At 36.8% G+C, this 27716-nt stretch overlaps 1 protein-coding gene across 8 annotated transcripts in view; it reads right to left on the reverse strand.

Annotated features, from left to right (window-relative positions):
* Positions 1–1532: 1532 nt before the first annotated feature.
* The window catches only part of ADGRG6 (adhesion G protein-coupled receptor G6), a 113082-nt gene continuing 86898 nt past the window's right edge, over positions 1533–27716 (reverse strand). For 4 of the 8 annotated variants that reach the window (XM_056487222.1, XM_056487219.1, XM_056487221.1 and 1 more), the window contains 10 exons: positions 24916–25032; positions 23762–23807; positions 21994–22100; positions 19074–19201; positions 17499–17767; positions 15772–15886; positions 14468–14751; positions 10426–10527; positions 8524–8676; positions 1533–4294 (listed from right to left, as the gene is read on the reverse strand). In XM_056487222.1, the coding sequence (XP_056343197.1) occupies positions 4116–4294; positions 8524–8676; positions 10426–10527; positions 14468–14751; positions 15772–15886; positions 17499–17767; positions 19074–19201; positions 21994–22100; positions 23762–23807; positions 24916–25032 (1500 nt within the window). In that variant the 3' untranslated portion in view covers positions 1533–4115. The other 4 variants (XM_056487226.1, XM_056487225.1, XM_056487227.1 and 1 more) reach the window with 2 other exon arrangements.

Raw genomic sequence — 27716 nt, forward strand, 5'->3', positions numbered from 1 at the left:
CCTTATCTCCATTGTTGGTCAGGGTGACCTGGACAAGGGGCAAGAAATCGTGTGAAAAATGTAAGAGGATGCAAAGCAGGCCTTGGCAACTACCTTTTCTCTTCTTTTAGTTTCATTTTCCCTTTATCTTCTTTTTTTTTCCTTCCCTTTCCCTTTCTCTAGCACTAGAGTAAATGATTGTCCTGAGGATGGAAGTGTCACAATGGTTCCAGGAGATTTGCCAAATAAATGGACTGAGTAGCCAAAGACTGGTTAAGTGGAGGGTGAAGGGGAAAGCCTCCTTGGCAGAGCAGCAGCTGGAGTGCTGGGCATGAAAGGTCTGCTCCACAGGCTGGTTTGAATGATTGACTGCCCTGGCATTAACTTCTTGCCCTCTGCCTAAATTGCTGACCCATATGTGGATTTACATCTTTATATAAAGCAAATGCATAAAAACTTTTTATAATGACTCCATGAATGACACATTGCTGCCCTGTAACTCAGGAGCTGTCCCTGAAGTTACATAGATGTGTCTGATTATAGATCAGCCTTTCAAAAGTAATAAAATGAAGTGGCATTTTATGTAACTCAATGGGTTACAGTAGGAAGCTGTTAACAGTAGAGGATTAAAATAAAATTGTTCTTGGTATTTAAAAAGTGATAAAATGAGGAGAAAAAATAAATCCACCCCCAAACACTGCAAATCACTTCTTACAAGTTAGGCATCTGCCAAGATTCTACTTGGGAAAAAAATTTGGGCTCCTTCCCTCAGAGGGTCCTCCCACACTCTTCAAGGCATAAAGCCCAAGGGTAGTGTTCACTGTCCACAGACACACACACACAGACTGTGCACAGGTGCACCCAGCAGCCTCATTATCAATGCCACTTCTTCCATTTTTTAAAATGCTTTTAAAGGATATCACTGCTAAATCCTTGTATTCTGTGCATTTTCTGTGACAAGACAAATACAGGGGAGCAGATCTGACACATTTCAGCATACTTCCATCTTCTTTAGAGGTAAGCAAGTAAAGGTAGGCCATTAGTGTGTGACATCTATTGTTTATACATTAGTGTGTATTAATCAAGTGATTGGCTGAATCAAAATTTTCAGCAGTGATCAAAGTATGATTACAAGTTGAATGAACTTATTGATAATATTGAACATTCAGCTGGAGAGAAACATATAGGAAGGAATAACTCCTGAGTTTTAGATTATTTATTTGTATTACTTTAGAATATCATCCCAGCATACTGTCTGCTGCCTTGGTTTTCCTTTCATTTCTATGACATGACTGCCACTGTAAATAAATGAGATTGCATAACTTCCAGTTCATTCCTTGAATGTGGCATTGAGTCACTTACAAAAGGGAAAGGCATATTCTGCAAAATGTGTTCCCCTGATGAGATGAATTTAGTCTTGCACATTTATTTCCAGCATTTTGGCCAGGCATGTACCTGCCTCAAGTACTTAAAAAAACACAAGATTATTTTCCAGAATTCCACTGCCTAAATTTTGCCATTAAACACTAAAAAGGAAACATAAAAGTCAACCATTCGCTATTAAAAGGCTTTAATTATTTGGAACACTAACATAAAAAATGTTTACTTGAAAAGGTTTCTTTCCATTTTAGTCCATCTTCAAACCTGTTACACTATATTTCACTGACTAGTATCACAAATTACACTGACAAGTTTCCTCAAAGTTGCAAAAGATAGAGCTACAGTAAATTGTTTCACAAGTTATTTAGAAAAAAAACATTTAAGAAATTATTCCTTCCCTCTTTTCCTATGATGAAGCAGAAACTTAGCATTAAAGTAACAAAACAGTCAATATAGTGCTAAGTATTTTTGACATATTTAACCTCACAAATAAATAAATATATACAAGGGAGGTTACAGCATGTCAACTACAAAATAGAAGCTTTACATTGTAGAATTGAGAGCATTCAAGAGCAACTAAATGACACAGACAGTTTAAGATTACTACATGGTAGTAAAAAAGGAGAAAAAAATCTTAATTCAGCAAAAATACAGGTAGATGTACATTAAACTGATTACAGCTCAGCTTCATTCAGGATACTGTGTTTACTTTTTATTTATTTTTCATTAATCCATTATGTTTTATTGATTCTTCATTTTTTCAGGAATGTTTGGTTTTCCTTCTCTTCACTTTTGAACATCTTAATCAGGTAGAAATCTCACAGTAAGCTGCTATGTCAACACTATCATCTACAGTAGTTAAGCAAGTGGGATGATAAAATATAAGTTCAGTAAATGCTTGTACATAATCTCTCTGTAAATTATTTCAATTATTAAAGATATCTGACAACACTCATTCCTGTTATTAATTCCAGTTTGAGTGGATGGGGCTGACTTCCATTCATACACCAGAAATGCATCTGCAGTTATGAGACTGAGGTTTTGTTTAAGTGCATGCAGTGACAGCAGTGTTCCTGGGTGGAATACCATCAGGTGTTTGCAGCCAGGGAAGATGTGCCATTTGTGCGGTCACAGCGTTAAACGATCTCTGCACACAAAAGCAAGTGCAAAGAGCAGAGAAAGCACAAACCCACATCCCAAATCACAGAGCATCCACCTGCTTGGCAACTGAAAATTCTCAGCACAACTTCATGCTCTCTGAATTCAAATAATTAAATAAGTGGCTAAAAATACTTTGGTTAAAAAGGGGATAATTTTAGAAATTAAAACTTCCATTAGGAGACATTCTCCTCTGAAAGCAGTACTTGAAAAAACCTTTAATGTTTTGGCACATGCCTTCAGAAACACGTGCAGCTACAGTTTTTACAAAGTTTGTCATGGGGTCAAACATGGTTCACGAGGAGAGATGCCCTTTTGGCACTCTGGGTCACTTGCTAGTGTCACACATTTATAGAGAGTAAAACAAGTAAGCATTTTATGCTTTTGTCTGTTCTCTGCACACACACACCCCCACCCCTCAGGGTCATTATGGACACAGTATAGCAATGTGAAATTGCTTAATATTGCCTGAACATCATTTAAACTTTGTGCATCCAACAACATCAATCATGTCATCCAACAGGGCAAGAGAGGGATACTGATACTGATAACGTTATGTGCCCAGAAAGATGTTGTTTATTTCTTTTTGGTAAACATATTCCAGGTTATCCTAATGTTGAAATGCCATCTGATGGAGGTGCCTATACATACAGCATATGTGAAGTACAGAGACTGACAAACTCATGGGTTTACAAAGGATTCATCTTGTATTTAAATATTTAAACTTAAGTTTTAGCACCGTCCATAGTTTTCATATTGTGTCTGGTATACACTGTCATACTTACTGTGTGTATTATTATAAAAATATGTGTAGAGAGAGTTCTAGGTAACTATTTATATATTCATATATAGCTGAATGTCTTCATTATTTTGTTTTATGAAAAAAAAATAAACATAGACTCTAGATGGAAGACACTGCATTTCATACATACCAATCAATAAATGCTGAAACACAACTTTGTGTAAACTGGTTTTCTATGTATATGGATACAAATTGGCCTACATTTACAGCACATACTATTTTGGTGAGTAAAGTTTACATGATCAGGTCTATTTAGGCAAAAATAGTTTAAAATAACCCTTTAAGTGGTGCATTACTCACTTAAGAATAAGGAACAGCACTAGACATCCAAGAAGCAAGAATCTAACAAGTGTCATAGGGAAAATCCATATTTTTTCAAAAGTAAAAGGCCATCAGCAAACTGCTCAATAAAAGCTTGCCTGTACTGCAGGACATGTCTGTTATTTTCTCCAGGAGTCAAGACCTGGTTCTGTTTGGATTATATAATTTAAAGTTAGGCTTGTGGCTCTTCAGTATTAAAAGATATTTACACAGGATTATAATTAGCTGTCCAGGCATCATGCTGGCTGGCACACATTTAAAACCAGCTCAACACCATGACAGAAAATTGTCATTTCCCACAACAGTAAAAACTTAAAATAATCAGTCCTTAAGTGGAAGCTGTTTGCAGGAGACACTATAAACTGGGAAAAAATAACTGAGCAGGTCACATTCTGTGACATCCAATATTCTCAGCTTCAGGCAGACTTTTTGTATTTCTTTGATTTTAAAAAACAAAAGTAAATCAGAAACCCGGTTAGAACTTTGTGCTGCGACTAAATGTGTCGGACATGATGATATTTTTATAGAAGTTGTCAGAGTGAGGATTGCAGTATCCTTTGACCTTGTCAATAACCTGGTGGACAGGGATGATTGATGTCTGTTCTCCATCCTCTTGGGCAAATTTTGTAGATGGCTTGTCAAGAAAAACATTCTCTAAAGGAGGAAAAAGCAACAAGAAGAAGTTAGAGCCTCTTAAGCAAATTCAAAGTTTAAAAGCTGTATCACTCCTACATTGATATGCCCTCACTTGCCACTACTGCTGAACTAAAACTGCCCTAAAAGTCAGCAAAGAACTTTTTGGCTTGAGTTTGCTTCTTCTAAATTCTTTTGAGATATCTGGTTTTGTGGGCAGACCTTTCAGGTATCTCTTGAAATTATCCCTCTAGTATGTTTCCTAAAGTGCTACTGACTCTTATGAACTTTTAATATATTAGTTTACTGCTGATGCTCTGAATCTTACAAACCAAAACTATTTTGATAGCACTGGATGTCCAATAAAGAGCATCTCCACATAAGAAAGTATTGTAGAATGTCTGTGAACAGATTTAATTATTTCATATTTTGAGCTATGCACAGAAATAATATAATCTGTGCTGAATGTAGCAGAGTATGTCTTTCATCCTAAAGCAGATAACCAGAGTCAAAACTTTGTGCTTGCCTAGCCCCACCTTGATTTTTCCATAATGTGGAGGGTGCAGGCTGAAAACTGTACGGAGGAAAATACACAACAACCGTGCATCCCTTCAGAGTCCACGAGCTAGGGGTCGAGGGTGATAAAGAAGCCAGGCAATTCCCAGCCAGACTGGGGAATTCTGCCTCAGCAGCTCGCCCTGGTGCTGTTCAGAGAATGGTCGGTAGGTAGAGCTAACGTAGCGAGAAATGAGGAGAGAGCTTCTCTCTCCTTCTCTCAAGCATGCTGTCCTAACCAAGCTCTTTCTTATCTCTTCTACTGTAGTAGCTGGAATTAATTCCTGAACCTGGGCTAGGTCTGCACCACTGCTAGCCAGCAGTAAGGTGGAGTATCCTGGGAAGCAATGTTTTTTACAAGTGACATTTTTGATGGCTGTTTACAAGACCTCGGTGAAGTCATCTCCAAAAATTCCTTGTTAAAGGATCATTTAAGAATTAAGCATACCACTTGTACTATGATTTCATAAAAAACTTCTCTTAGAAATAAAGCAACTAGAAATAAACAGAAAAGTCATCCCATCCTTGGAAAAGTCATGATGTCAAGCCATAAAAGAGCACAAAGTTGCGAAGGAGAAATGGATTGCAGACAGAGAAATCAAAACAGTTTCACTCATTAAAACAGAAACAGGCATGTTGAGGCTTATCAGGATGATTTTTCAAAGCACGCAAGAATGTTCATGAACTGCAGCAAGTAACTCCGTGTCCAATGGCAGATTTCTGAACAGTGAGAGCCTTTCAAATGGATGCATTTACAATGGTTCCACATCTAAGTACAGGGTTAAAATTGTGTATCCCTGAATAAGTAGGGGTTGTAACCAAATTCTCTGCAGATGTAGACTTAACTTCTAATTCATGGAAGTGTTGGTGTGTGATTTAGACAGCTGGGGCACAAGATGCCATAGTGACCTCTTTTGTTCACCCATGAGTGTCCATCCAATATTTGTATTGGTGCATACTGTATTCAAGCAGCAGTTCATAGGACACTTTCAGGCATGTATTTGCCATAATCCAGAGTAATTTTGGCTGCTAATGTATATAAAAATTTCATTGTCTAGAAGACTAATCCAGTATTGGCCACAGACCAAATACAGGCATATTAAATTTTCTGTTATACCTTTGATAAATACTAAACAATCTTCTGGAACTCAATCAGATTGGTTTTGCTCTTTAATGTATGCTTCGTGTAGGGGTGTTTCAGGATAATCTCCTTTCCCCAGACTACTGTACACAGGCATTAATGTCAGGACATTAATGTCTGTTTTCTAAAATGGCAACTTCTAAATGCTCTGTGCCTCATGCAGAGTGCAGACACCCAGTGTTTGGAGCATGCTTGTCCTCTGATTCAGCATCAGTGGTGCAAGATGTAATAGAAATAAGCAGCATTTCTGATTAGCAAAATCCTCTGCGTCAATGAGGACATCATGCAAGAAGCATCCCTCCACCCTGTTCCAATCATGCATTCAACAAAAGCAATTCTCACTTTACCTGTAATGCTCCACCACTGATGAGGAAAGGGCCTTAGAAGACATTATCTACACCACAAACACATGAATGCTTGTGTCAATTCCAGGGAGCACATTACAACCATATCAACAAGGCTTGCCAAGACATGCAGCTATGACATTCTTTGCCTGCAATTTAGCTAAGTTGGCAAACTGAGAAGTTCAGCTGTATTAACAGGCAGAATCTGAATATTATTTTTTATGACTTTTATTATTTTACACATGAGAAGATACGTCAGTATTCAAAAACCTAGTGTTATCAAAAATTCCTATGGCATATCACAGTAAGATGTGTATTTTTAGAGAACAAAGTGAAATGTGTTAAAATTCCAAAAAAAATAAAGAAAACTTGCATTCCCTTAATGTCCAATAAACCATCATATTAAAAACTTTGATTGCATTAAGAACTGCAATCCTTTTTAGGAATAGTTCATGCACAGAATTAAACTAATAATTATTGAAGAATATAGAAGTGCAAGTTTCTTTTAACTTTACTACTTTTTATCTGGAACAGTTTCTTTTTTTTTTACTTCAAGAAAGCCTTGCAAGAACTCCAGCACTAAATCTTCTTAATTGATAACCTGATAAAAAGCCTGGAGTCCAACAAAGCATTTAGAGCATATTTTTATCATTAATCCCCAGATCAAGGATCTAAAGACTGATCTGCCATGAGTACAAAAGGGAATTCTCTGCCTGCTGCAGAAAGGGCACGGTGCTGTCCACCCCTACTATTAAATAAAAATAGCACTGTGATGGGTGGATATTAAAGATGCTGTTTGTGGAAGACTGCTGGCAGGAGTGTTCCTGCAGGGAAGAGATGAATGAACAGCTTGATCAGGGCAGCTGGGTGCACTGCACACTGAACCTGACCTGGCAGCAGGAACAGGCACCAGCCGTGTGCTCCCAGTGCTGCTGTGAGCAGCAGTCCTGACACCAAGCTCAGGTGCTATCAGCTATCAGCAATGTCTAAGACACCTCCCATTTTTACTGTGTTCAAAGCAGATGTGCTTCTTGTATGTTCTCAATAAACAATGAAGTTTTAAAATCTTAAAATACCTGATGCACAATCCCTCATGCTAATGGATGCACTGAATCTTGGTCAGTGACAAAACAACAGTGTAATTATTAAAAAAAATGGAGTGTTTGTGCCTAACTGAAGAAGGTAATGATCATCAATAAAAAAACATAGAAGGTGTTTCCTGGAAACTATGCCATGCATCAAGAAATGAGAGACTGTGCCATCACAAATGAGACATTGGGGGCTTATTGAAAATAATTAATACTTAAGAAACAACATAACTTTCCTTCCAGTGAAATAATCTACTTCATATCTAAACGTTTTTTCTAATAAATATTTTAAAGCAAGTAAACACACCTTTGAGTTAAATATGTGCGCATATTTTATTTCCACTATATTTATAAAAGAATATTGTATAATAATGCTATGTGACTTTACACAGGACAAAAACATGCACTCACAAAAACAGAGTAACAAAAAAATCTGAACTATATAAGTGAATTTCTGAAATATTATCTCAGGCACAACCAAACTTGCAAATCATTCCAGCTGCTCTTTCTTTGCTCCCTTTAACTCTTCTTAAAATGAGCACATTTTCATGGTATGAGTGGAATACAGATGATGCCTTTTATTATATATGCCATTGACATCTAAATAAATAAGCAGTAGATATGGCTATTTGTAGAAGGGCAAGACAATGCATACTCTGGGAACACAGTTTCCATTTCCGAGTAGGCTCCATTTGTCGTTTTACCCATAAATGTTTTACAGTTAGATGAAAGGAGTTTAACCAAGACAATCAGCTGTGGACTTGGACTCTGAAGACTTGATTCCTATTTCCAGCTGTACTGCCAACTTTCCTGTTACCTTGGGTGAAGAACGCCATCTCTCTGTGCTTTGGCTACCCTGTGTTTACAATAGGATAATAAGCAAAATTCGCTTTCGTCAAGCCTATTTCATTTATGGGAACATATGGAGATCAGATCTATATATTAGATGTACTGCAGTTGGGTAATGGCTCTTATTAAACAGTAACATATATTTAAAAAATACTGACACTATACAAATTGATGACATTTTCTCTCTTTAACCTTTGGGCAGAAATGCTTGCTGTGCCTTTAACACAACCCTGTGTACTCACACATGCACTGGGCTGCAGTGCAGGAACTCACCTGTATGGCTGTTTCGTTTGCAATACGTGTTTGTTGTGGATTTTGATTTGGATGTTAGGTAGGTGGAATTGGAGCCGATGGAACTAGAGGATAAGGATTTCCCAAGATTATCAGAACTCTTCTTTATAATATTCGTTGCTGTTTTGCTCCAATCTAAAAATGATTGAGAAATTTTACATAAATAACTACCATAGATAATAAATGCCTGATTTATTCAATTATGATTATTTCAAATATCTGGTGCATTTCTCAGTATTGCTTATAACAAATCATCTATCCTTTTCCTGTTAGGTATCCTCTTTGGTTCTTAAGAACAATAAACTTATTCCAACTTGATTTACTCTACCACAGCAGTTGAAATTGGTGGCTCTAAAATTCTAACAATACTTTGTCTGGACAGCAGAACTGCAAGTATAACCTGGCTTTCCAGAATGCAGAAGAGCAGAGAAGCTCTGTAGCAGTGCAGGTATACCAAAATTTCCTGATCTGAAGAGCAAAATCCAAAGGTGATGGGAAAGGGATAGACAGGATCATTTACAATAACCTTATCATCAATGATCACATGATCTGCTGCTGCTGCTGCTGCAGAAGATACTATGTACTAACAACTAACTTCTTGTTTAGCATATTGGCACACAATTTATACTTTATATAAATAAAGTTTATTCAGTAGCTCACATTTAAAGAATTTTGTCCAAACCATTTATACAATAGGCTCTTATGCTGGAACAGCTCCCAAAATTAAATTAAATAGCTAATACCAACAAACTGACTGAAGAAAACTAATACTTAAAAACTCATCACAAATGTCCCAATACCAGTAGAATAAAAGTATCTAACTACTTTTTACCATACAATTGGAGGTAAGTGCAGGAAGTTTCACAATTTAGCCACCTTGCTGTTATTTACTGTACTTCAATGAAATTCACAAAATGGAAGAGAAGCCCAAGCCAAAGACATGTGGACTATTTTAGTCAAGACAGATCAAGACAGATACTTTATACTAAATTATTGCTAGAATGTTTAGGTATGCAAGTTCACTAAATGAAAGCTTACCATAGAAAGCAATGAGCTTATGCTGCCTTACACAAGATGTAGATTTGAACATTGGCCATTGAACAAGAACCATATTATATTATATGGTCCAAATCACCACATCAGACAGCAAATGAAGAGCCAGTTGCCTGAACACAGCAGTCTCATGCCATCCAAGATGGCAAAAGATGCAGGAAACTAAAAATATAGTGGCTGGCCCAAGCACTGGACTTTTCCTGTGTCCAAACCAACATCTCTCCTTTCCCTCTGACTGCTGCAGATGAAGGTGAACTTCAGTTCTAGAACCTAATCAGGCTTCTGTTAAAGGAATTTTCTATGTTCTGAGTCTCTAATAGTCTGTGAATTCAATGGCAAAGGATAGGACAGTTTAAAAAGGCAAAGATAAAAGCAAAAGAAGTCAGAATATTTCCTTGCGACTTTTAATAATTGCTCCTACATCAGCTTAACAGCCCAACAATTTAAAGTCAACATACTTTTATATAGAAAATGAGTAAGAATGGGTTTGGAATGACAAAGTTTGAATCTCTGGATTCTTTTCTATTTTGTTATTTTTAAAGTGTGATGGGCCTTCCAATACCATGTCCATAGCACTACAAAATTTACCAGCTGCCTTTAATGGAACCCTGAAAGATTTGAGAATTTTTATGCAGTAATATCTGAAAAGTCCCAAGGCAATTATTAGTACTGAAGTGACAGCCTATGATTAACCCATTCTCCCACATCTCTGGCTTACCTTGTATTATATTAAAAATAAAATAGCATGTATTATATTAATAAATAACTGTTCACCTGGACTTTTATAGACAATTGCAGCACCTAAGGAGGGGAGATGGGAACTGCCTTTACCTGAATTGTCTGCCAGTCGGAATCTGCCACAACAGAGATGTCTCCTCCACTGTTTCTGCACATTTTCTTTCATAGCACAATGGAATACAAATATAAACAAACCTGTGACAAAAGCAAATAAACCCCAAATGAAGCATGTATTTATAAACAGATTAACTGAAACCTGTAATCAGAAGACTATGAAGTGCAAACAAAAAGAAATCACCTTAATATTTTGTTACTGTCATCCACGCATCATTTAAGAGGTATCAAAATTAATTAAAGTTTTCCCATGCTCTAGTTGCCATGCAAGTGTCTGAGATATCAGAATACAGAGATTAGGATGCCTTTTATTGGCACTGTTGATTTAGATTCAGCTCAGTGTTCTTTTTTTTTTTTTTTTTTTTTTTTTTTTTTTTTTTTTTTAAGAGGAAAATTATTAAAAGGTCTTTTGTTTGAAGTAAGTGATTATTCTGCACCGAGCAGGACTGCAAGAGAGAAACTGCAAAATAAATACCAACATTATTATATTAGCAAGGTGATATTTTATCTACTGGATATGCTTCCAAATGTACAGAATTGTGGGCTGTATTTTTTTAAAACCAGACCTCTTGTAAATGGCACTTAGGAGTGTCCTTATGCAGTGGGTTGAGTGCTGGCCAAATGCTGAAAAAGCACACTTGGATTTACGTGCATCACATGCATGTACTTGAAACGATCATAAAAATGGTAAGAATATGTTCACAAGTACTAATCAGGAGTCCAGCTACTTACTTCCAAAGAAAACTGATTTTCACACACAATTGCAATAAATGTGTTAAAGAAGTTTTTGTAGAGTTGATTTTTCTCATGAAATGTTAAGGTGTTTATTTTCAAGACAGGGGATAAGCACCCTACCATGTGATAAGTTAGGTCTTAACAGGGCATACAGTATGGTTTTATCACCTACAGATGTACTTTGTACATCTACATATGTAAATGTATATGCATATGCTAAATACAGTAGCTGGAAATGTATATGCTGAATATAGTAGATGGAAATCTCCTATGCTATGCTCCTGCCTCTTCTCAGGCAGGAATTGGCTGTGCAACCTTTTGCTGTTCTGTGGCTTAGCCTATTTCTTGTTTTACTTGTATTGTCTGTGAGAGACCCAACCTGAGGCTGAACATCTGATGGCAAAATTCTACTGCCAGATCCCTCATGATTTTATCTTACATGTGAATAAATGCTACATAATGGGGGTAAACGTGGTCAAGTAGCTTCCTCTAAAACTTTATGATCATAATGAATAGCTCTGTATACTCATGTCTTCTGTGTTTCAGCTGTCAGAACACAGTGGCAGGGTATAGCTTGGATAATAACGTCCTGGAGAATTAAATCATCATCTCCAAACTGCTGAGGCCTAATTTCACACTAATGCATGCCACAGAACTGCATTTGTATTTGCTTTTCAGGCCAGGCTGAGACCTCTGGAATCAGTTGACTTCAGGTAGGGGTTGGGTCATGAAAAAATTTTTCCAAAGTTTTTCAAGAGCTGATGGGGAAAAGGGGAAAAGTACATTTTTAAAAAGGGATCACCTTAATGCATCTCAAATGTAATCTCTGTTGGATTATGGATACTGTATTTGCATTTGGCAAAATATTTTTCTATGTGATTTGTTTAAAGCAGAGAGCAAGTTCAATGCAATCACTAGCAGCTATTACAGGGCTGGAGATATGAAGTTGGTAGTGGCCCAAAGTCTTCTTAGGGCTTTTACACAGCTTACAAACTTAGTAGATTGATGCTTAATTAAATTGAAGTGAATGTTCTGAATGGTTAAAAAGAAAATGCATATTCTATAGTAATGCAAAACAAATGTACTGCATTAAGCACTTTGCCTTTGCCCTGTCTGGGCTTGGTCTCCAGAATTTTTTTCTCTGTATTTCATTATTCATTAAGTTTACAATGTGCTTTTAGTAGTACAGCTTTGGTTTTGTTTCCCAGAGACAAATCAGACCCTAGGCTTGGTTCTAGCTTGGCTCTGACTTGAAAGTATTTGGCTTGCCCAGGCATATATATAAAATGAGCAGCCAAAAAAGAAATGTTCCCAGATTTTTCACTCTGAGCGTCAAGGAGAGAAAAATAATTTCCTTTGTAGATGAAGAAGTAAAGTACAGTAACAACTAACAGTTGCTGCAATTTGCTTTTTCATTGCCAGTGCACAGAAAAATGCTGCTGGAGGCTGCTGGTATGGCCTGAAACACTCATGCAGCTTTTAAAAACTTGAGAGAGCATCTCCATAATTAAGCTGCTAATACTGATGAAAGACTGACCATATTGAAATGCTTTTTGCTGCTAGTAAATGCTTCCTGATACAGATTTGCCCCATTCCATCCCCTGACTGTTACATGAAAACCAGTTATATAGGATTTTAAACATCCTCTTCCTTTATTCTTTAGCTTTGCCTAGCTCTTTGACACAGCAATAAGTACCTGCAGATAGAAGATTTTTATCTCCTATTGCTTGATATGGCATGCCTGAGCATGGACTGCATCATCATTGCTACCACAATCCATAAAAAGTTCATCACTCTTCTTTTTACATTTATTTACATTTAAATTCTCATCTTTTTAAGTTTCATCTTCTGACTTAACTGCCTTCCAATATTCATTTTCCATTAAATAGTGCAATTACCCTACTTAGGAACTGTTGGACAACCTTGTATGCACCCTGTTCTTATAAGCTTAATTGACTGCACTGGAAATTCTGGTTACAGAGAACTTGTTCAATTTAACCCTTGGCAAGGTTTTCAGAATTTCAGTCTTTTTTCATGTTCTTCCCATACTTCTGATCTCTCTAGGCCTGACTGAATTTCTAACACAGACACAATGCAGTAAATTCTTCATTATGCTGCTAGGGGAGTATCAGAATCTGTCCTTTGGAAAAAACAGTCTCTAGTAAGAACCCCACATCCAAGTATTTTTTGTCATTTTGCTTAGCATTTTAGGTTGAAACTGACCCAAACAAAAAACCACAACATGATTCTCTTTCCATGAAAGCTCAATAAATCTTTCAGCACAGTAAATACATTTCAACTGTATCAGATAAAATGTGCACAGGGTGATATTAAGTACTTTTTCCATAAAAATAGAAGAGATATTTTGCTGACCATAAGAATATTTCATTTTATCTCAGTATTTGTGTTGCATAACACATGATCCTCCAATGACATTCTTAAAGTTTGTTGTTTTGTTTCATTTTTTCCCTGGCAGGTTTAATTTTTATGTCAATATGTGTGTGGCATAACACATGCACTTCCAATGACCTCAGGGTTTTCTCTTCATTATGTATTTAGTTGTTCTTTATAGGTGGTTAGGGCAAGCATTGGTAGAGAATTCTATGGCAGTTGAAACATATGCAAATTTTAGCTCTGAGCTGAATTTTTTTAAATGTCAGCTATATAATTCCATAATTCATAACCATTTGATTATAGTCTACAGCATTTTTCCAGAAAGACAACTATGCTGAAAAAGTAAAATATTGAAAACTTGAGTAATGGAAAGAAAAATAAGCTGACTGTAGCAGTCACTGGATTTTCTTAAACAAAGAATATCCCATATGTCTCTGCTATCTCTCCACACTGAGATAGAACTGAATTTTATTTTATGAGTTTCTCATGCCTTAATAAAATAGTTATGAGATTTACACATTCCCTACAGGAATAAATTAAGAAAAGAAGCTTCCTATATTTGTTATAATCAGTGAAAGGAAATGCTGAAGGTCATGCAGCGTGTATCTCAACTGAGAACACTGCAGACTGTTAGTTAGGAAGAGCTCTATTTATAATGTAGTTCCTTTTATGAAAAAAGACATTGAAACCATAATTAATTTATCTAAGATATTCAACCCACATGTAGTTGGTAATATTATTCCACATAAGGGGAAACTAATGATGATTAAGTATCAAAAGAAAACCTAGAGAGTTTGGATATGAGTTCCCAGGTCCAATCACTGGACATAGTATGCTCCAGAACTGTAACAGATCAAATATTAATTGTTCACAGAACTCAAATTCAGCTTACCTTGCAATGAATTGAAAATTGAGAAGAGGTACAGGAAAGCAAGAGTTAAGGAGCCCCAGGCAAAAAAGGCAAAGCCCCATGTCATGCCCAGGAGGAAGGTGAGGCTGACCACGCTGCGGAGGTTCCTCAGGATCTCCTCCTTCAGGCTCCTGTTGGTTCTCTTCCCATTCCTGCCACAGATTTGCACCATCACCACAATGAACATGGCCACATTCATTAGAAACATGATTCCAAAGTAGCCAGCACAAGTCACGTAAAAGACAACTTCGTTCTTGATCCAGCAGCTGACCAAAAAAAAAGAAAAAAAAAGATAATTTTGGTTAATGGAAACTGTCCTCCAATTAATCATATGACCAAAGGAAAGTAAGCTGATTTCTGATACCACTGATGCAGAACTATAGTGCAAAATGAAACATTTGTCCATTTTCTGTTTGGAAACAGGATGAAGCCCAGAGGCATCTTAAGTGAATATGGCCTACAGTATTATCATTTCAGAAATCTGAGGGCTGTACCATATTTTAGTCAAAACTAATTAAAAAAGTGGGAAGTGGTGAGAAATTCAATCCCATCATGAAAAAAAAAGTTTAGATTCAGTAAAAAAAAAAATCACTGCTGTCATCTGTGTGAAGCATTGAGTGCTTTAGTAACAGAATGTGCAAAACTGGATCTTCAGTGTCAAAATCTCAAGTTTCTGCCACTGGAGCTAAAGGAGAACTTGAACATGACTGCAGAAGTAGCAGGACTTTTGAGGCAGCCATTTGTCAGCTAGCCTTATGAGAGCTCTAACTAATTCCTCTTGCAGCAAATGGCCTGAATGCTCAGCATGATACTATAATAAAATTTAAAAAATTAAAGTTTCATTTATAATGATGAAGCTTTGCCAGGCAAGGAAAAAAGCACTCACATAAAAATTTTGGCATTTGGAGTTATTATCTGGTCATCAAGAGAAGAACATAGAGGAGTATTGAGCTACATTGGCAAAAGGCTGCTTGATTTGCAAAAGAAACTATTTTTATACAAATTCTTTCTTTGCTCTCACCTAGAAAATATACTTTTCATTTAAGACAAACTAACACAAGTATTTTTATTTTATTTTCATGACAAAACCCATAAATTATTCTTTTGCCAGGGGAACATTTGTACCTGGCATTGGGTAATGCAGATTTCCCTCTAATTTTTCTAACAGCCTTCTTCCCAGATTCTAATCATTCTGAGTTTTGCCTTTTTTGCTTGTTTAATGCACCATCGACTTTTCCAAAGCAACTATAAATGCTAAATCTTAAGAGATCAAAAGAAATACTCACAAGTCATCTCCTCCTTGCCCGTTTGCATCTCTGCCATATAAGTCTTTGCCATAAACATGACCTGCATTTGTATTAGCACTTGCTAAAACAATTGCTATCACCAGAGCTGGCAAACCTGTAACACAAGAAAACTTGTGAGCTTTCAAATCTCCTAAACTTTCAAATTCACCATGCTAAGCTGAATCATTGATGTCTCCATCCCTATTGGTTTACTGCAGAGCATCCTGAGAAATCTGCATTGAGAAGGCAGAAGGAAACAATTCTTCAAGCAGCAGAAATATATGGAATTATCAAAGCAATTAACAAGGATTAATTAAAAAGCCTTGTAGTGTTCTGTAAGGTAGAAGTAGCTTAGTATGTGATAAGGAAATTAAAGTAAAATAATAAACTAAAGTAAAATATCCCGTAATTACCTGGAGTTAAATTTGCAACTGCACACATGCTCTCCTTATATAGTGAGAAGATTAACAAATTATTTCAAAAATGAGATCTAGTGGATGGATAGTATTAGGAATTTTTTTAAGGGATTCTTTTCATGCTAATGTGAATTCACGAAGTTGTCCAACTGGGGAACATGAACCTAAACCAGTAATTTCTCCACTGCTTCTCTCAACCACATTGTATTATATACACCATATTGTATACCTTCTACAGCACTATACATATTATATATACTTTATTTATATGTGCTCCACTTGCTTCTGTAAAGCAAAGTATGTATTTCTTAATAAAAAAGTGGAGGGAGTGTTTGGGGAAAATAGACAACTATGCAGAAGAGAACTCTGCAGAAAGGTACAGCTCTCACAAAAAACCCTGTACATTTCCTGATATGCCTTATTTACATGTCTTATCCTTGCTCTAACAGAACAGATTCAAAGGGGAAGAGGTTAATTTGCTTTTCCGACCACTCAGCCCTTGTACTCTGCTGAGGTTGCCAAAGAGGATGCTAGTTGCCAATGGAAAGACATCAATTATCAGCTGTACTGAGGTCAGTTCTCTAGCCATAAGGTTAATGGCTTTGTATTGTGTTGTATTATTTCAAACACAATATGTGCATTCAGGGAGAAATCACAGATTCCTGATACAGACAAAAATGAAGAATAAAAGTCTTGCTGCCTGAGCCTTGCAGTTATTTTGCAGTATTACTTTTTCCATTTCTGTCCTGCTGTGTACATTGCTTAGGGCAGCCAGGATCTCTTTGTGGTTTAAATGCTGTGCTGAATCTCAGAAAATTTTGGTTGTTTCTGATTCCACAATAGGCTTTGTGCTTGTTGGCAAGAAAATTTTAAATTAAAAAAGCTGGACTTTACATTTTCTAAAGTCAATGCAAAATCTCCATAGGCTTTGAGTAACTGCAAAAGTTTCTGCATTCATTGTGTGACACAGTTCTCCATCTCTGACAGGCACTCACATTTCCCCTCTCCCACTCGGGCCTCTTTGGAAAACAAGACCAGTTTATCTGGTCTCTCTGCTCATTCTGGGGCTGGGAGCTGCTCTGGGTGGAGAGTGCCAGCGAAGTGTATTTACACAGAATGACACAGGGGAACTCGGTGACAGAGAGGGCTGGCTGCGCGCCGGCACTGCTGCAGGCTGGGGGAAGGAAACAACACATTGATATAAACCCCACGCTGTACTTCTGATAGAGAGCTTTCATACAGCAGCATTTACAGAAAGCATTTTATACAGCAGCATACATCCTATGTAAATACTGCATCTGCTGAACTCACCCCAGCCAATGATGCAAAACTTCAGTATGTATCGCCGTATGTACGTGTTGAACACCTTCACGAGAGCAATGTACATGTGAACAGCTTCCAGTCCCATCCACGTAAAGGTGGCCAGAAGAAAAAAGTGCAAAAGTGCAGCTACAGCTATGCAGAGGCCATCAATATCAAAGGATGCAATCCAGCCATCCAGCAAAAAGATCAGGTTAAGAAAGAGCAGGGCTGTGCTCAGATTCATCAGGATTTTGGATGGGTAATCTCTTCGTAATTTCCTAATGAGAGAAACACAGGTGCACAGGATCCACTTGCTGCAATCACACAAAACACCTATTGCAGCTGGGTTTACCCCTTCATAAAGTCAAAGTACAAGGAACTCCTTCCAGCTGGGTTTGTGCAGAAAGATGTAGCGATGTGTGCTTCTGTGTGGGATTGTTGAAGGCTTCAGCTGTGTGTGGTGCCAGTAAGCTACCAGTTATTTGGGTCTCTAATGAGCTAATTAACTCCTACAATATTTTAGCAACTGATTTTTTTATTAGGCCCCCCTCCCCGAAAAAGGAAAAACCCACTTTCAAATGGAATATAGACCAATACTTTTAATTTTAAATGAAAACAAAAAGTATAGCTGATCAGAAGGTTATCTGTGATCATTTTATATGTGGCCTTATATTTTATATGTTAGCCTAAAATTTGGAATATATTGTCTAGTTGATGTGGTTTTCTGTTTGGTTTTTTTAAATAGGATCTTAGAATGGCTGAAGAACAAGTAAATTTTTAACTGATCCCCATTGAAATATGGGTAATGAGGGGCAGTAAATAATTTCTACCAACTTGAACCAGAACACTACACTATAGGTGATGTAATAGGAATGCAATCATTGAAGATATTTAAAACTTGAAAAAAAACCCCCCTGCTGCAGCCCCCCCTTCTGTCCCCAGAAAATTATCCTTCTTTAGCTGCCACTATGTCCTCTTCTGTTACTGGCAGAATGCTTTCTTTGTGTTGACATGACTTTATTTTCTCTTTTCACTGTTCACAGAACTGTACCACTTCAAAATTTTTGCTTTCTCTTGCATGACTTTCACATTTCAGCGGGACTTCTGTGTAACACTTCACAATTTATTTTGATTTTTTTTCTCTTCTCACTTTTTCATGAGGGGCTATAGAATGTAATTGCTCTAGTTGGAAATTTTTCTTTTTAAATTCAGAACATTATGCTTATATAGGCAAGTTTTGTTTTTATAAAAAGCCTGTTTGACAATTTGAAAATAATATCTATCTGCTCAAAATCTAGAGGAATGTGTCTTGGCAAAAGGAAAATTTTGATACACATTCACCTTATTCCCTGGTCTGAGTAGCACAACACATTAGAAACTGGAAGAAAGACTCTGAACTTACGCCCCCTTGAAAAAGTTTCCATTTCACAACACTGTGACCCTAATTTTGCAGGTCTGATTTTTTTTTTTAAACATGGACTTCCCCTTCTAGGCAAATAAACCACACTAACCACGTAACTAACTGATTTTAATCTGCACACACAGGTACTTCTTTGTGATGCTCTCCACAGAGTCAGTACTCACTCAAAGGCAATGTATGTCAGAAGAGTTGCAGCGGAGAATATAGCGGATATTCCGCAGCCGATGTAAGTGATGAAGGTCAGGACCTTGGTGTTCTGCGTGTCGATCTGCGTCACCGTCCTCTGAAGGTCCTGAGAGAGAGCAGGAAGAGACCTCTGTAGGCAGCACCTCTGCTGAGAGCACAGCACTCCTTCTTGGTAACCACTCAAGTGAAACTGAAAAGCGGTCTGGAAATACCCCTGTAACCTTGACACTGGGGCTCATCTTTACTGCGTGTACTGTCTCCAGTTCTTACACCTCTCACTTCCTTCCACTGCTCTTCAAAGCATTGTGCTCTAAGTATTGTAACTGCTGGCAACAGCAGATAGAGCCTGCTTCTGATCCTTATAATTCACTACTAAGAATTCAAATATCCTTCTCTGGAAAAGTCTCCAGTGTCCAAACCTTTGAATTCTGTTGCTTGCAGAACTTACAATTCTGTTTTAGAAGATGTAAGATTTAGAAAAATGAAATGTGCAACATTGTAGAGAATTTCTGGCCTTTCTGTTATTAAAAATCCATAGGAGTCGATGTAACTAATCATCTACAGGTGAAACCAAGGGCAAGATACTGCTTTTTGGATTTAGGGTCTGTTTTAAGAACTACACTTTTAACTAGAATTGGTCAGAAAAGTAGTGACAAAGACAAGAGAAAAAAATTTGGAAATTAAGCAGGAACATTCTAAGGATTTTCTCTTTTTTCTGTCTAACTGTAACTGCCACATGGTACCATCAGAGAATAAATGCCAGTGTTATTTCCTCTTCTTAAGGACAAGAAAATATGAGAATGTTCAGATTTATATCACTGTGGAGGAAATGTCAGCAAACACTAAAAGATAATGATATAAATTCTACAGTTGTTGTCACTCTTGTCCCTAGCAAAACCAGCTAGCAAAGAGAAACATTACATGCTACAAAACTTTGCATGCTTTGCACAGAAAGGCAGGGTAGCAGGTTTCTTTTACTGTCCATTCCAGCCTTACATGAGAGTTTATGTATACAGAAGGAGAGTGGTTTTTGGAAATAATTTAGTATCTAAATTAAAGTCACAAGAAATTAAAATGGAAAAGCAACTAGAATGCTTTACACAGCTTTGACAGCTGTATAAAAATCTCTTGGAATGCAGCCCAAATTCAAAGACCTTCTGCCTTATTTCCTACTGCCACTATAGCATTCAGGGAAGAGAAGGGACTCATTGAATGTGTCCTAAAGAAAGCCTTTTCTTAATCCCTTTGGGGATGAAAAATGGAACAAGACCATAATTTAGCTTGCAAGAAGACACAAAGTTTGTGGCTTTTTCATATCTACATCTCAGCATGATCTGAAGAGAGCAGTTCTATTAAGAAGGGTCTGGAAGGCCAAAGCTGAAAAAGTCAGTGTATGTGGCTGCCTTGTGTGGTTTAAGTCCTTTTTAACACTGCCACAAGTTAATTCAAACCCCAAATACTTCTACTTAGGAATTATTCTTGCTGTGAATAGGAGCCAACATCTTTTCTGCAGCTATGTTTTAAAGGCCAAAGAATGTTAATTTCAGCTGGAAAAAAAAATGTATCAGCTCATTATTGAGCATAAACAACCACCAAAAGTTAAGAAAAGATAGCACTATTCAATTTTTTCACGTTGGGATTTCTTTTCTCTTCACAAGTGCAAACTGCTGGAAGCAGCTGCGGGCTGGAGGCTCTGCTGCTGAGGATGAAGTGCCCCATATGGTTCCCTCTCTCCTCTCCTGGACAGACATTGCTCTGCCAGCCACCCTGTCTGGAGACTTTGCTTAAGGCTCTGGCAGAGCATGGACTACGTGTTCTGTACCACTGCCCTGTGAGCAGCCTTTTTCTGAGAGAAGGCCTGCAGTACAAGGCATCCCCAAAACTGATTAAAGCCAAGTAAGAAAACAGCCAATATGGGCAGACACACTGTGCAAAAGATGCCACTTCATAGTTAATGAATCTTGTGAAATTTGTGAACTAAATTTGCAAGGGACAACTCAGCCTTTCGCTCTAAGGATGAAAGAGAATTTTTGTGCCCCCTTGACTTTTCATCCTCATTATTATTTCTACTGTCTAGAGGATGTTTTTCTTTCCCTGTTTTTCCCAACAATGAGTCTCTTTTCTTTTTGATCTGAAGACAGCATTTCTATTTCTCATGCCTTTTTTTTTTTTTTTTTTTTTTTTGCTTTTTTTTCCCTGCAAGCAGCTTCTCACTTTCTCAATCTGGAAATTTCAAATATACTTAGTCTTTGTTTTTCACTTCCCTCTTGGTACATACCTCCTTGCCTCAGCTGCAGGTCACTTTTTTCAGATTGTGCTGTTAAGGGATATGTCAGAGATCCCCTGCAACTTAGGACTCCTTAAGATCACGTTTTTATCCTGTCTCTCTAGTGGAAATGTTAGTACTGAGCCTTGGCTGTATTAAGGTGGATGTTATAATATGCTATTTGTATATATATGTATATACATATATGTGTATATATATATATATATATGTATGTATATATATTTTTTTGGTATCACTTAGAAGTCTCAACCTCAAGTCTTTTGTGGCACAGTGTTTTTAAAACATAAAAATCTCATGGGTACATTTTTATTATTAAAAAAATAATATTTAGCCACCTGTAAAGAATTTAATAATGATAATAACAACAAAAATAATATTCTTCCACTGCTAACTTTATTAATTATCTCATTCCTGAATCCTTATCACTAGCTACTTTGTTATGAAAAGACAACTTTATGATAATAAGGGGGAAAATCACGTATTATCATTATTAAAAATGATATGCAAAATAAAGAACTCAAGTAAGAAAAATGAGAGTTGTCTTGACACCAGACAAAAGCTGTGCTGCTGTTCCTGGGAAAGGTAATTTGGTGAGCAGTGAGTTTGCCTACCATTAGGACCCCAAAATGTGTGAGATGGTTGCACAAGCACACAGTTTCATTCTCGTTGGACTCTGCATCCACCTGGCAGCCCGCAGGGTTCCAGCCACCACTGCCACCTGTGGAAACGAAACATGAGAAACTGCTGTCCAACACACACATGCCAACCTCTCTTCCAGCAGATTTCTCACTTCATCTTGCACAAATGCAGAAGCACTTCCTCAAATTGAATGAGCCGCTTTTAAAAGCCACTGGGAGAGAAGCAAGTGTCAGATTTCCTAGTCTCTGCAAAGAACCACCCCAGAGTGTCCCAGAAATGGACTACTGAGCAGAAGCAGCAGATGGAGATGTGTAGCAGGTAGGGAGCTTTTTGGTTGGTGAGTGAGACGTGGATCATGCATTAAGACATGCCTTAGTTATACCCAATAATAAGATGGTTTTAGAACTCCTTTCCCCCCCACTGATGTGATGTTTACACCTGCCTGCCTCCCACTCTATATCCTCAGGCACATGAAAGCTTTTATGGAGCAGAGGGTCCTGCCCTTCCTCTCTGCAGCATGTAATGCAGAAAGTCAGAGTGGGTAATCCCAGTGATCTCTGGTGGCCTGACAAAAAACCATGAAGTGAACCGTTCCCAAACCACCCCCACTTGAAAAGACCATTCTGAAAAACAAGCAGCAAGATTTTGGTTTTAAAAAATTAGATGTTAAAATTAAAATGTGTTCCTTTTTTTCATTTTTCCCTGCCGAAATATGAACTAGTTTTGTGAAATCATTCATATGCTCTGACTCTTAAAGACATTTTTCTCACAGCTCTTGAGAAAATCTAGCACAATTTGCTCTGTAACTTCAAGACAATCAAACACTCAAATTCAAGACATTCTCTCAAAATACTGTGAAGAATACTGTGAAGATGTTCCAAAACCACTTAAAACTCTTCTCCACTCAAGCAGCTACTGGGAATAGTTTCCTCCCTCCCTGTGTGTTCCTCCCTTAATGTGATTCTTAAGTTCAGCTTCCTAACTAGTTTCCATGATTTTTTGCTCATTTTAATCTCCTCAATTGCTCTGTCCATATTTCCTGCTTTGAAATACAAATTTGGACAGTAAATTTTATTTCTTGCAAGACTCTGTGTACTGAACCTCTCCATCCAAAATCCTACAGGCTCTATCTGTTTCAATGTAAGGAAGAGAAACATCTCAGCAGTGATCTCTAAAACAGAGACATCTGGAAATCCATCCCAGAGAAAAACTTTGTGTAAAGGATTAAGAGCCTGAGTAAAACATGATACAGAGGTCTGGCAGGAGTGACCATTCTTTGATGAAGTGTGGTCTAAAATGTTGCCTTATTAATCCATATGTGATCAAAAAAGCTGAGGATCTGTAACAGCCACAAACTTACACCTATATAACCCAGTTTTTGAAGAAATGAACAGTTAAAAAGTATGGCTAAGAACCATCCACATGTCTGAGTAGCATTATAATTTAATTTGCTCATACAGACAGATCAGTGAAAAACTGCAGATATGGGAAAAAGTTGGAAAAACTTAATAGAAGAATTTAAAATGGTAATGGAATTTACATTAAAAACAAACTTTAAAAAGGAGTATTTAACCTTTGCTGTTACAAGTAACTATACTACTCAGAAGAAATTACACACTTCACTGAGTAGACTTCATTGAATCCTGTAAGGATCGATTTGGAACCAAAACAGCCAATAGTTTTAGAACTCAGACACATTTATTCACTTCATGAAAGAAATTAGAATATTTTTCAACTTACCATTTTTGTTCATGTCCCAGAAGACACAGGTAGGTTTAGGATCTTCCTAAGAGCAGATGTAAAATAGACTTTGTATATCTCTTCAGACATAAATCTCAACAACATTACAAGACATGTTTTAATGCATATATTTTCACTTAATGAGCAGAATAATCCATATCATTAAATTCTTGAAAACTTGCCTAGTGTCAAATTAGTTTTTTTCTGAGACAAAGATGGATTTGTCCAAATTGTAAGATCTAGAGCACTGCTTCTATTTAGTGTTTGATGGTTCCTTTTGCACATCCTCAGAACAATGAAGTTTCCTTGTGTTACTGAAATTATGTATGAACAAGATGTCTTTATAGAATCTAAATACTTTTTACTGTTTACTTCCTTTGGGCTTCTCCATGAATCCTCTACACAAAGCTTAAAAATGTTTAAATGCCTGCTGAACCCAAGTGTAGGTTGTTTTGCCTCACCTTAAAATATTCATTGTAATGCAATGGAAGATAAAGTTAATCAAGATGTGAAAATTACAAATCAGGTTCTCATTACATAAACAATTTACTTAGGTATTGCATTTTAACATTTTCTTAGCATTTCTAGTGCTGTTGCCTCTTTTGGATTAGATACTGAGAATGGAGTCAAGCTCACACATTTTCAAATAGAACAATATGTGCCAAAAGGTTGCATTTGGTCTGTATTTCCCTAAATTTACGGTAGTCATCTTTAATTAATGTTTTTTTCTGTCTATTCCTCTGATGAAAACCACATAAAAACAAAATAATTCTGGGAACCATTAACAAAGTGAAAAATGTTTGGTCAAAGAATTTAAGTAATTATGAACTTCCAGTGTAATAAATCATGTCCCTTGACCCTGGTCATGAATATGGTCATTAACAAAGGCTTCACCTATAGTTACTGGCAAAGAAATTACTTCTGAGGGGCAGAATCAATGACCTGGCAGATAAATGTTAGGTCATGAATGGAGTGCGAATGCATGAGGATAGGAGATTACTTGTTTCCACTTTCTGCTTACTTGCTTTTGTTCTAGGCTTCTTAATTTCAATTTGATCTTACTCAAAATCCATCCATATAAATCAGGCTATAATCTTAGCCTTTACCACATATAATCTGCATTCTTGTTCCCTTCAATAATCAGTCTTTTTTACCTGAATTTTGGTATGTTTGATTGTAACCTTCACATAATCCTGAAGATCCTGAATGGTTAAGTTGCCAATACTGCATGCCACCACAAAACTGGTCAAATTGGCAGGATTTTCTGCATCCTTCAAGAGATAAAGAAAAATACAATAAGTGCTTACATGGCACATAATGTAAAAGCCAGAGTACACAGTTTCATTTTTGCAGCGTGCCAGAATAAGTAAATTGTCAGCATTTCTGTATTTTTGATCACTCAATATAAGAACATTAGACTTATAAAATCATATTATGGGTTAGCCTCATGGAATCTTCCCTATTTTCCTTGTAGCCATAAACATGCATAGGCACAATTATAAAGAGAGGTTGGAAGGCAAACAAAATTATAACTCAAACAATGTGGCAGATAACAACCCATGATATGATTAGCTCATTTCCCTAAACAAGCATGAACTAACTCACTTATCTTATTGTTGACACTGTCCTTTAGTAAATGCAAAGTTTTTAGAAAATAAACTGTTTTCTGCATAGAGTTGTTAAATCAATGAATGACTATGAAGTAGTTAACAAATTCGAAGCAATGTTACATACTGAAGAGGACAGCATTTTCTGTAAGGTTTTATTTGATAGGAATTTAAATGGAATTCTGACATTATCACTGACCAGTAGGATTTTTAACCTGCATCTGACAGTTTTCCAGAACAGAAGGTTTCCTTGAAAACTAACTATTAATTGAAATGGAAGTGTATTGGCAATGCTATTTTCTTTTGACAGGCTTCCATTGAAACCTGCATACTTAGATGGGAAGCTTGGTCACTGCCTGTAGCAGATCTTATGTCAAATGAAGTCTTCTATTGCCACCCACTTTCCCTCCCAAAATCTGGTCTGCCACACTCCTGAACCTCTGATTCCTTCCATTTAGGAGTTTTGTTAACACAACAAGACGTCAGGTTTCAGCTCAGCACTGGGCTTGTGAGATCCCACCACCCATGAGAGACACTACAGCTTCAGTTATTAAGTGTATATTATCCTGAGAAGAATGTTGTTTTTTCTTAAGAACCATATACAAGAATTTTCAGACACAGTATTTCAGATTATACTGGAGCTTTGTGCCAAAATTTCCTAAAATCTTAAAAACTGAAGAGGAAGGGAAGTGCAAACTTCTAGGCAGCTCTTGAGTATTCAGACAAGAAAAAGGTCTCTTGGCTAACACCTAAATTTGGACATCTGACAAAGTCTATGGAAGTCCTTGGACATATTTCCACAGGTTTCAGTAGATTCTGTCTGTAGCAGATAAGAAAAATGAGACACAGTTGGTCTCTTTAGGGAAGGCAATTTAATATATTCTTATGTGTGCATTAAAGTAAAATACATATTACTACTTATTTAGCCATAAGGCTGTGCTCAGCTGAAGTTCAACAGTTCAGGCATAGATGTTTACACTGAACACACCTGCCTTTGGTGAAGTGAACAGCTTTTATATAGTCCTTTAAGTAATGGAACCATCTTTAATGAATTACAAGACAAAACTTATGAGAATTCTCTCAGTTGCAATAAAATAACCCACCACCTCCAATGCTGCAAAGTCTATTTCAGTTATGTTGAATACTTTAAGGAATACAGCTAATAGCATTCAGATATTTGTAACTGCACATGAAATAAATATGAAATGCAATAAAAATGAAATATTCTTATACTATTGAATAAAGTTATTTGGTTTGGCATGTGGATCAGTTTATTTGTAGGCCTTATTTTAATCCTGTTTTTCTTTAACTTCCTTTATTTTAAGACTTCCTAAAAATGTGAGGATCACACATTTTTATTTCATTGTGTTAAACACATCACCCATAAAGAGTTTGAAAAACATACAAAAAATGAAAGGCATTTTAATTGCAAATTAAGGTGCAATTTTTGTGGTTTTTGTTTTGTAATGGCTTATTAAGTACCACTTAGAAATGCATTCTAGCACCATTAAGGGACACATTCTGACTTCATATGATTTTATGCCATTATGACCAGCCTCCATCTGTATTCTTCTGGGTTTTTTTTTTTTTTATTAAAGACATCCATCCTGTTTTTCTCAAAAGCAGGCTTAAAACGAATACAATTTAAAATAAAAATACTTTGGGGTGTATTTCAGAAGGCAACTGTGGGTCATGGGTATTTTCTTGCCTAGATTATCTGAAGAATCTGGATACACTGCCAATAAAAACGATAATATAGGGACAATACAATACTACGGAGTTCTGCGGATGCACAAGAGTCAAAGGTCACTTGAAATGCTGATGGGAAAACAAACTCAAGTCTTCTGAGACACATTCTACAGTTCACCATGAAACAATGTTTCCTTCTTAATTAGCTTTCTTTTTCTTTTCTCCAAATAAATGTGGTTTTGGTTTTCTTTTTCCAAGTTACAAACTCTTCCTAATATTTTTGGCACCTATCATGCAGGCACTATTTACAATTACCATTTGATAAAACCCATAAAATAAAATATCAAATCTACCTGAGCATGTTTAGGTTTCAGGTACAAGCATTGTTATTCATATTAAAATACAGTATTCTTATGAACATAGGTATGAAAAGAATAGTGTATATATATATGAACAGAAGTTCTCTGGCTGCTAAGCGTCAGCCCAGGGTTTCCAACTGAATATAAGGCAGTCAGCTGGATATGACTGCTAACCAGCTCTTAAAAAGAGAGTATTTGGCAGTGTTACATGCCAAATTCCCTCCTAATAGAAAAGAACCTGGCTCCACTGAACATCAAGTAATGCATTTTAACAGAAGTTAAAGGCTTTTTTAAAGGCTT

This window comes from Oenanthe melanoleuca, chromosome 3 (assembly GCF_029582105.1).
Source record: "Oenanthe melanoleuca isolate GR-GAL-2019-014 chromosome 3, OMel1.0, whole genome shotgun sequence".
In the NCBI taxonomy this organism is placed as follows: Eukaryota; Metazoa; Chordata; class Aves; order Passeriformes; family Muscicapidae; genus Oenanthe; species Oenanthe melanoleuca.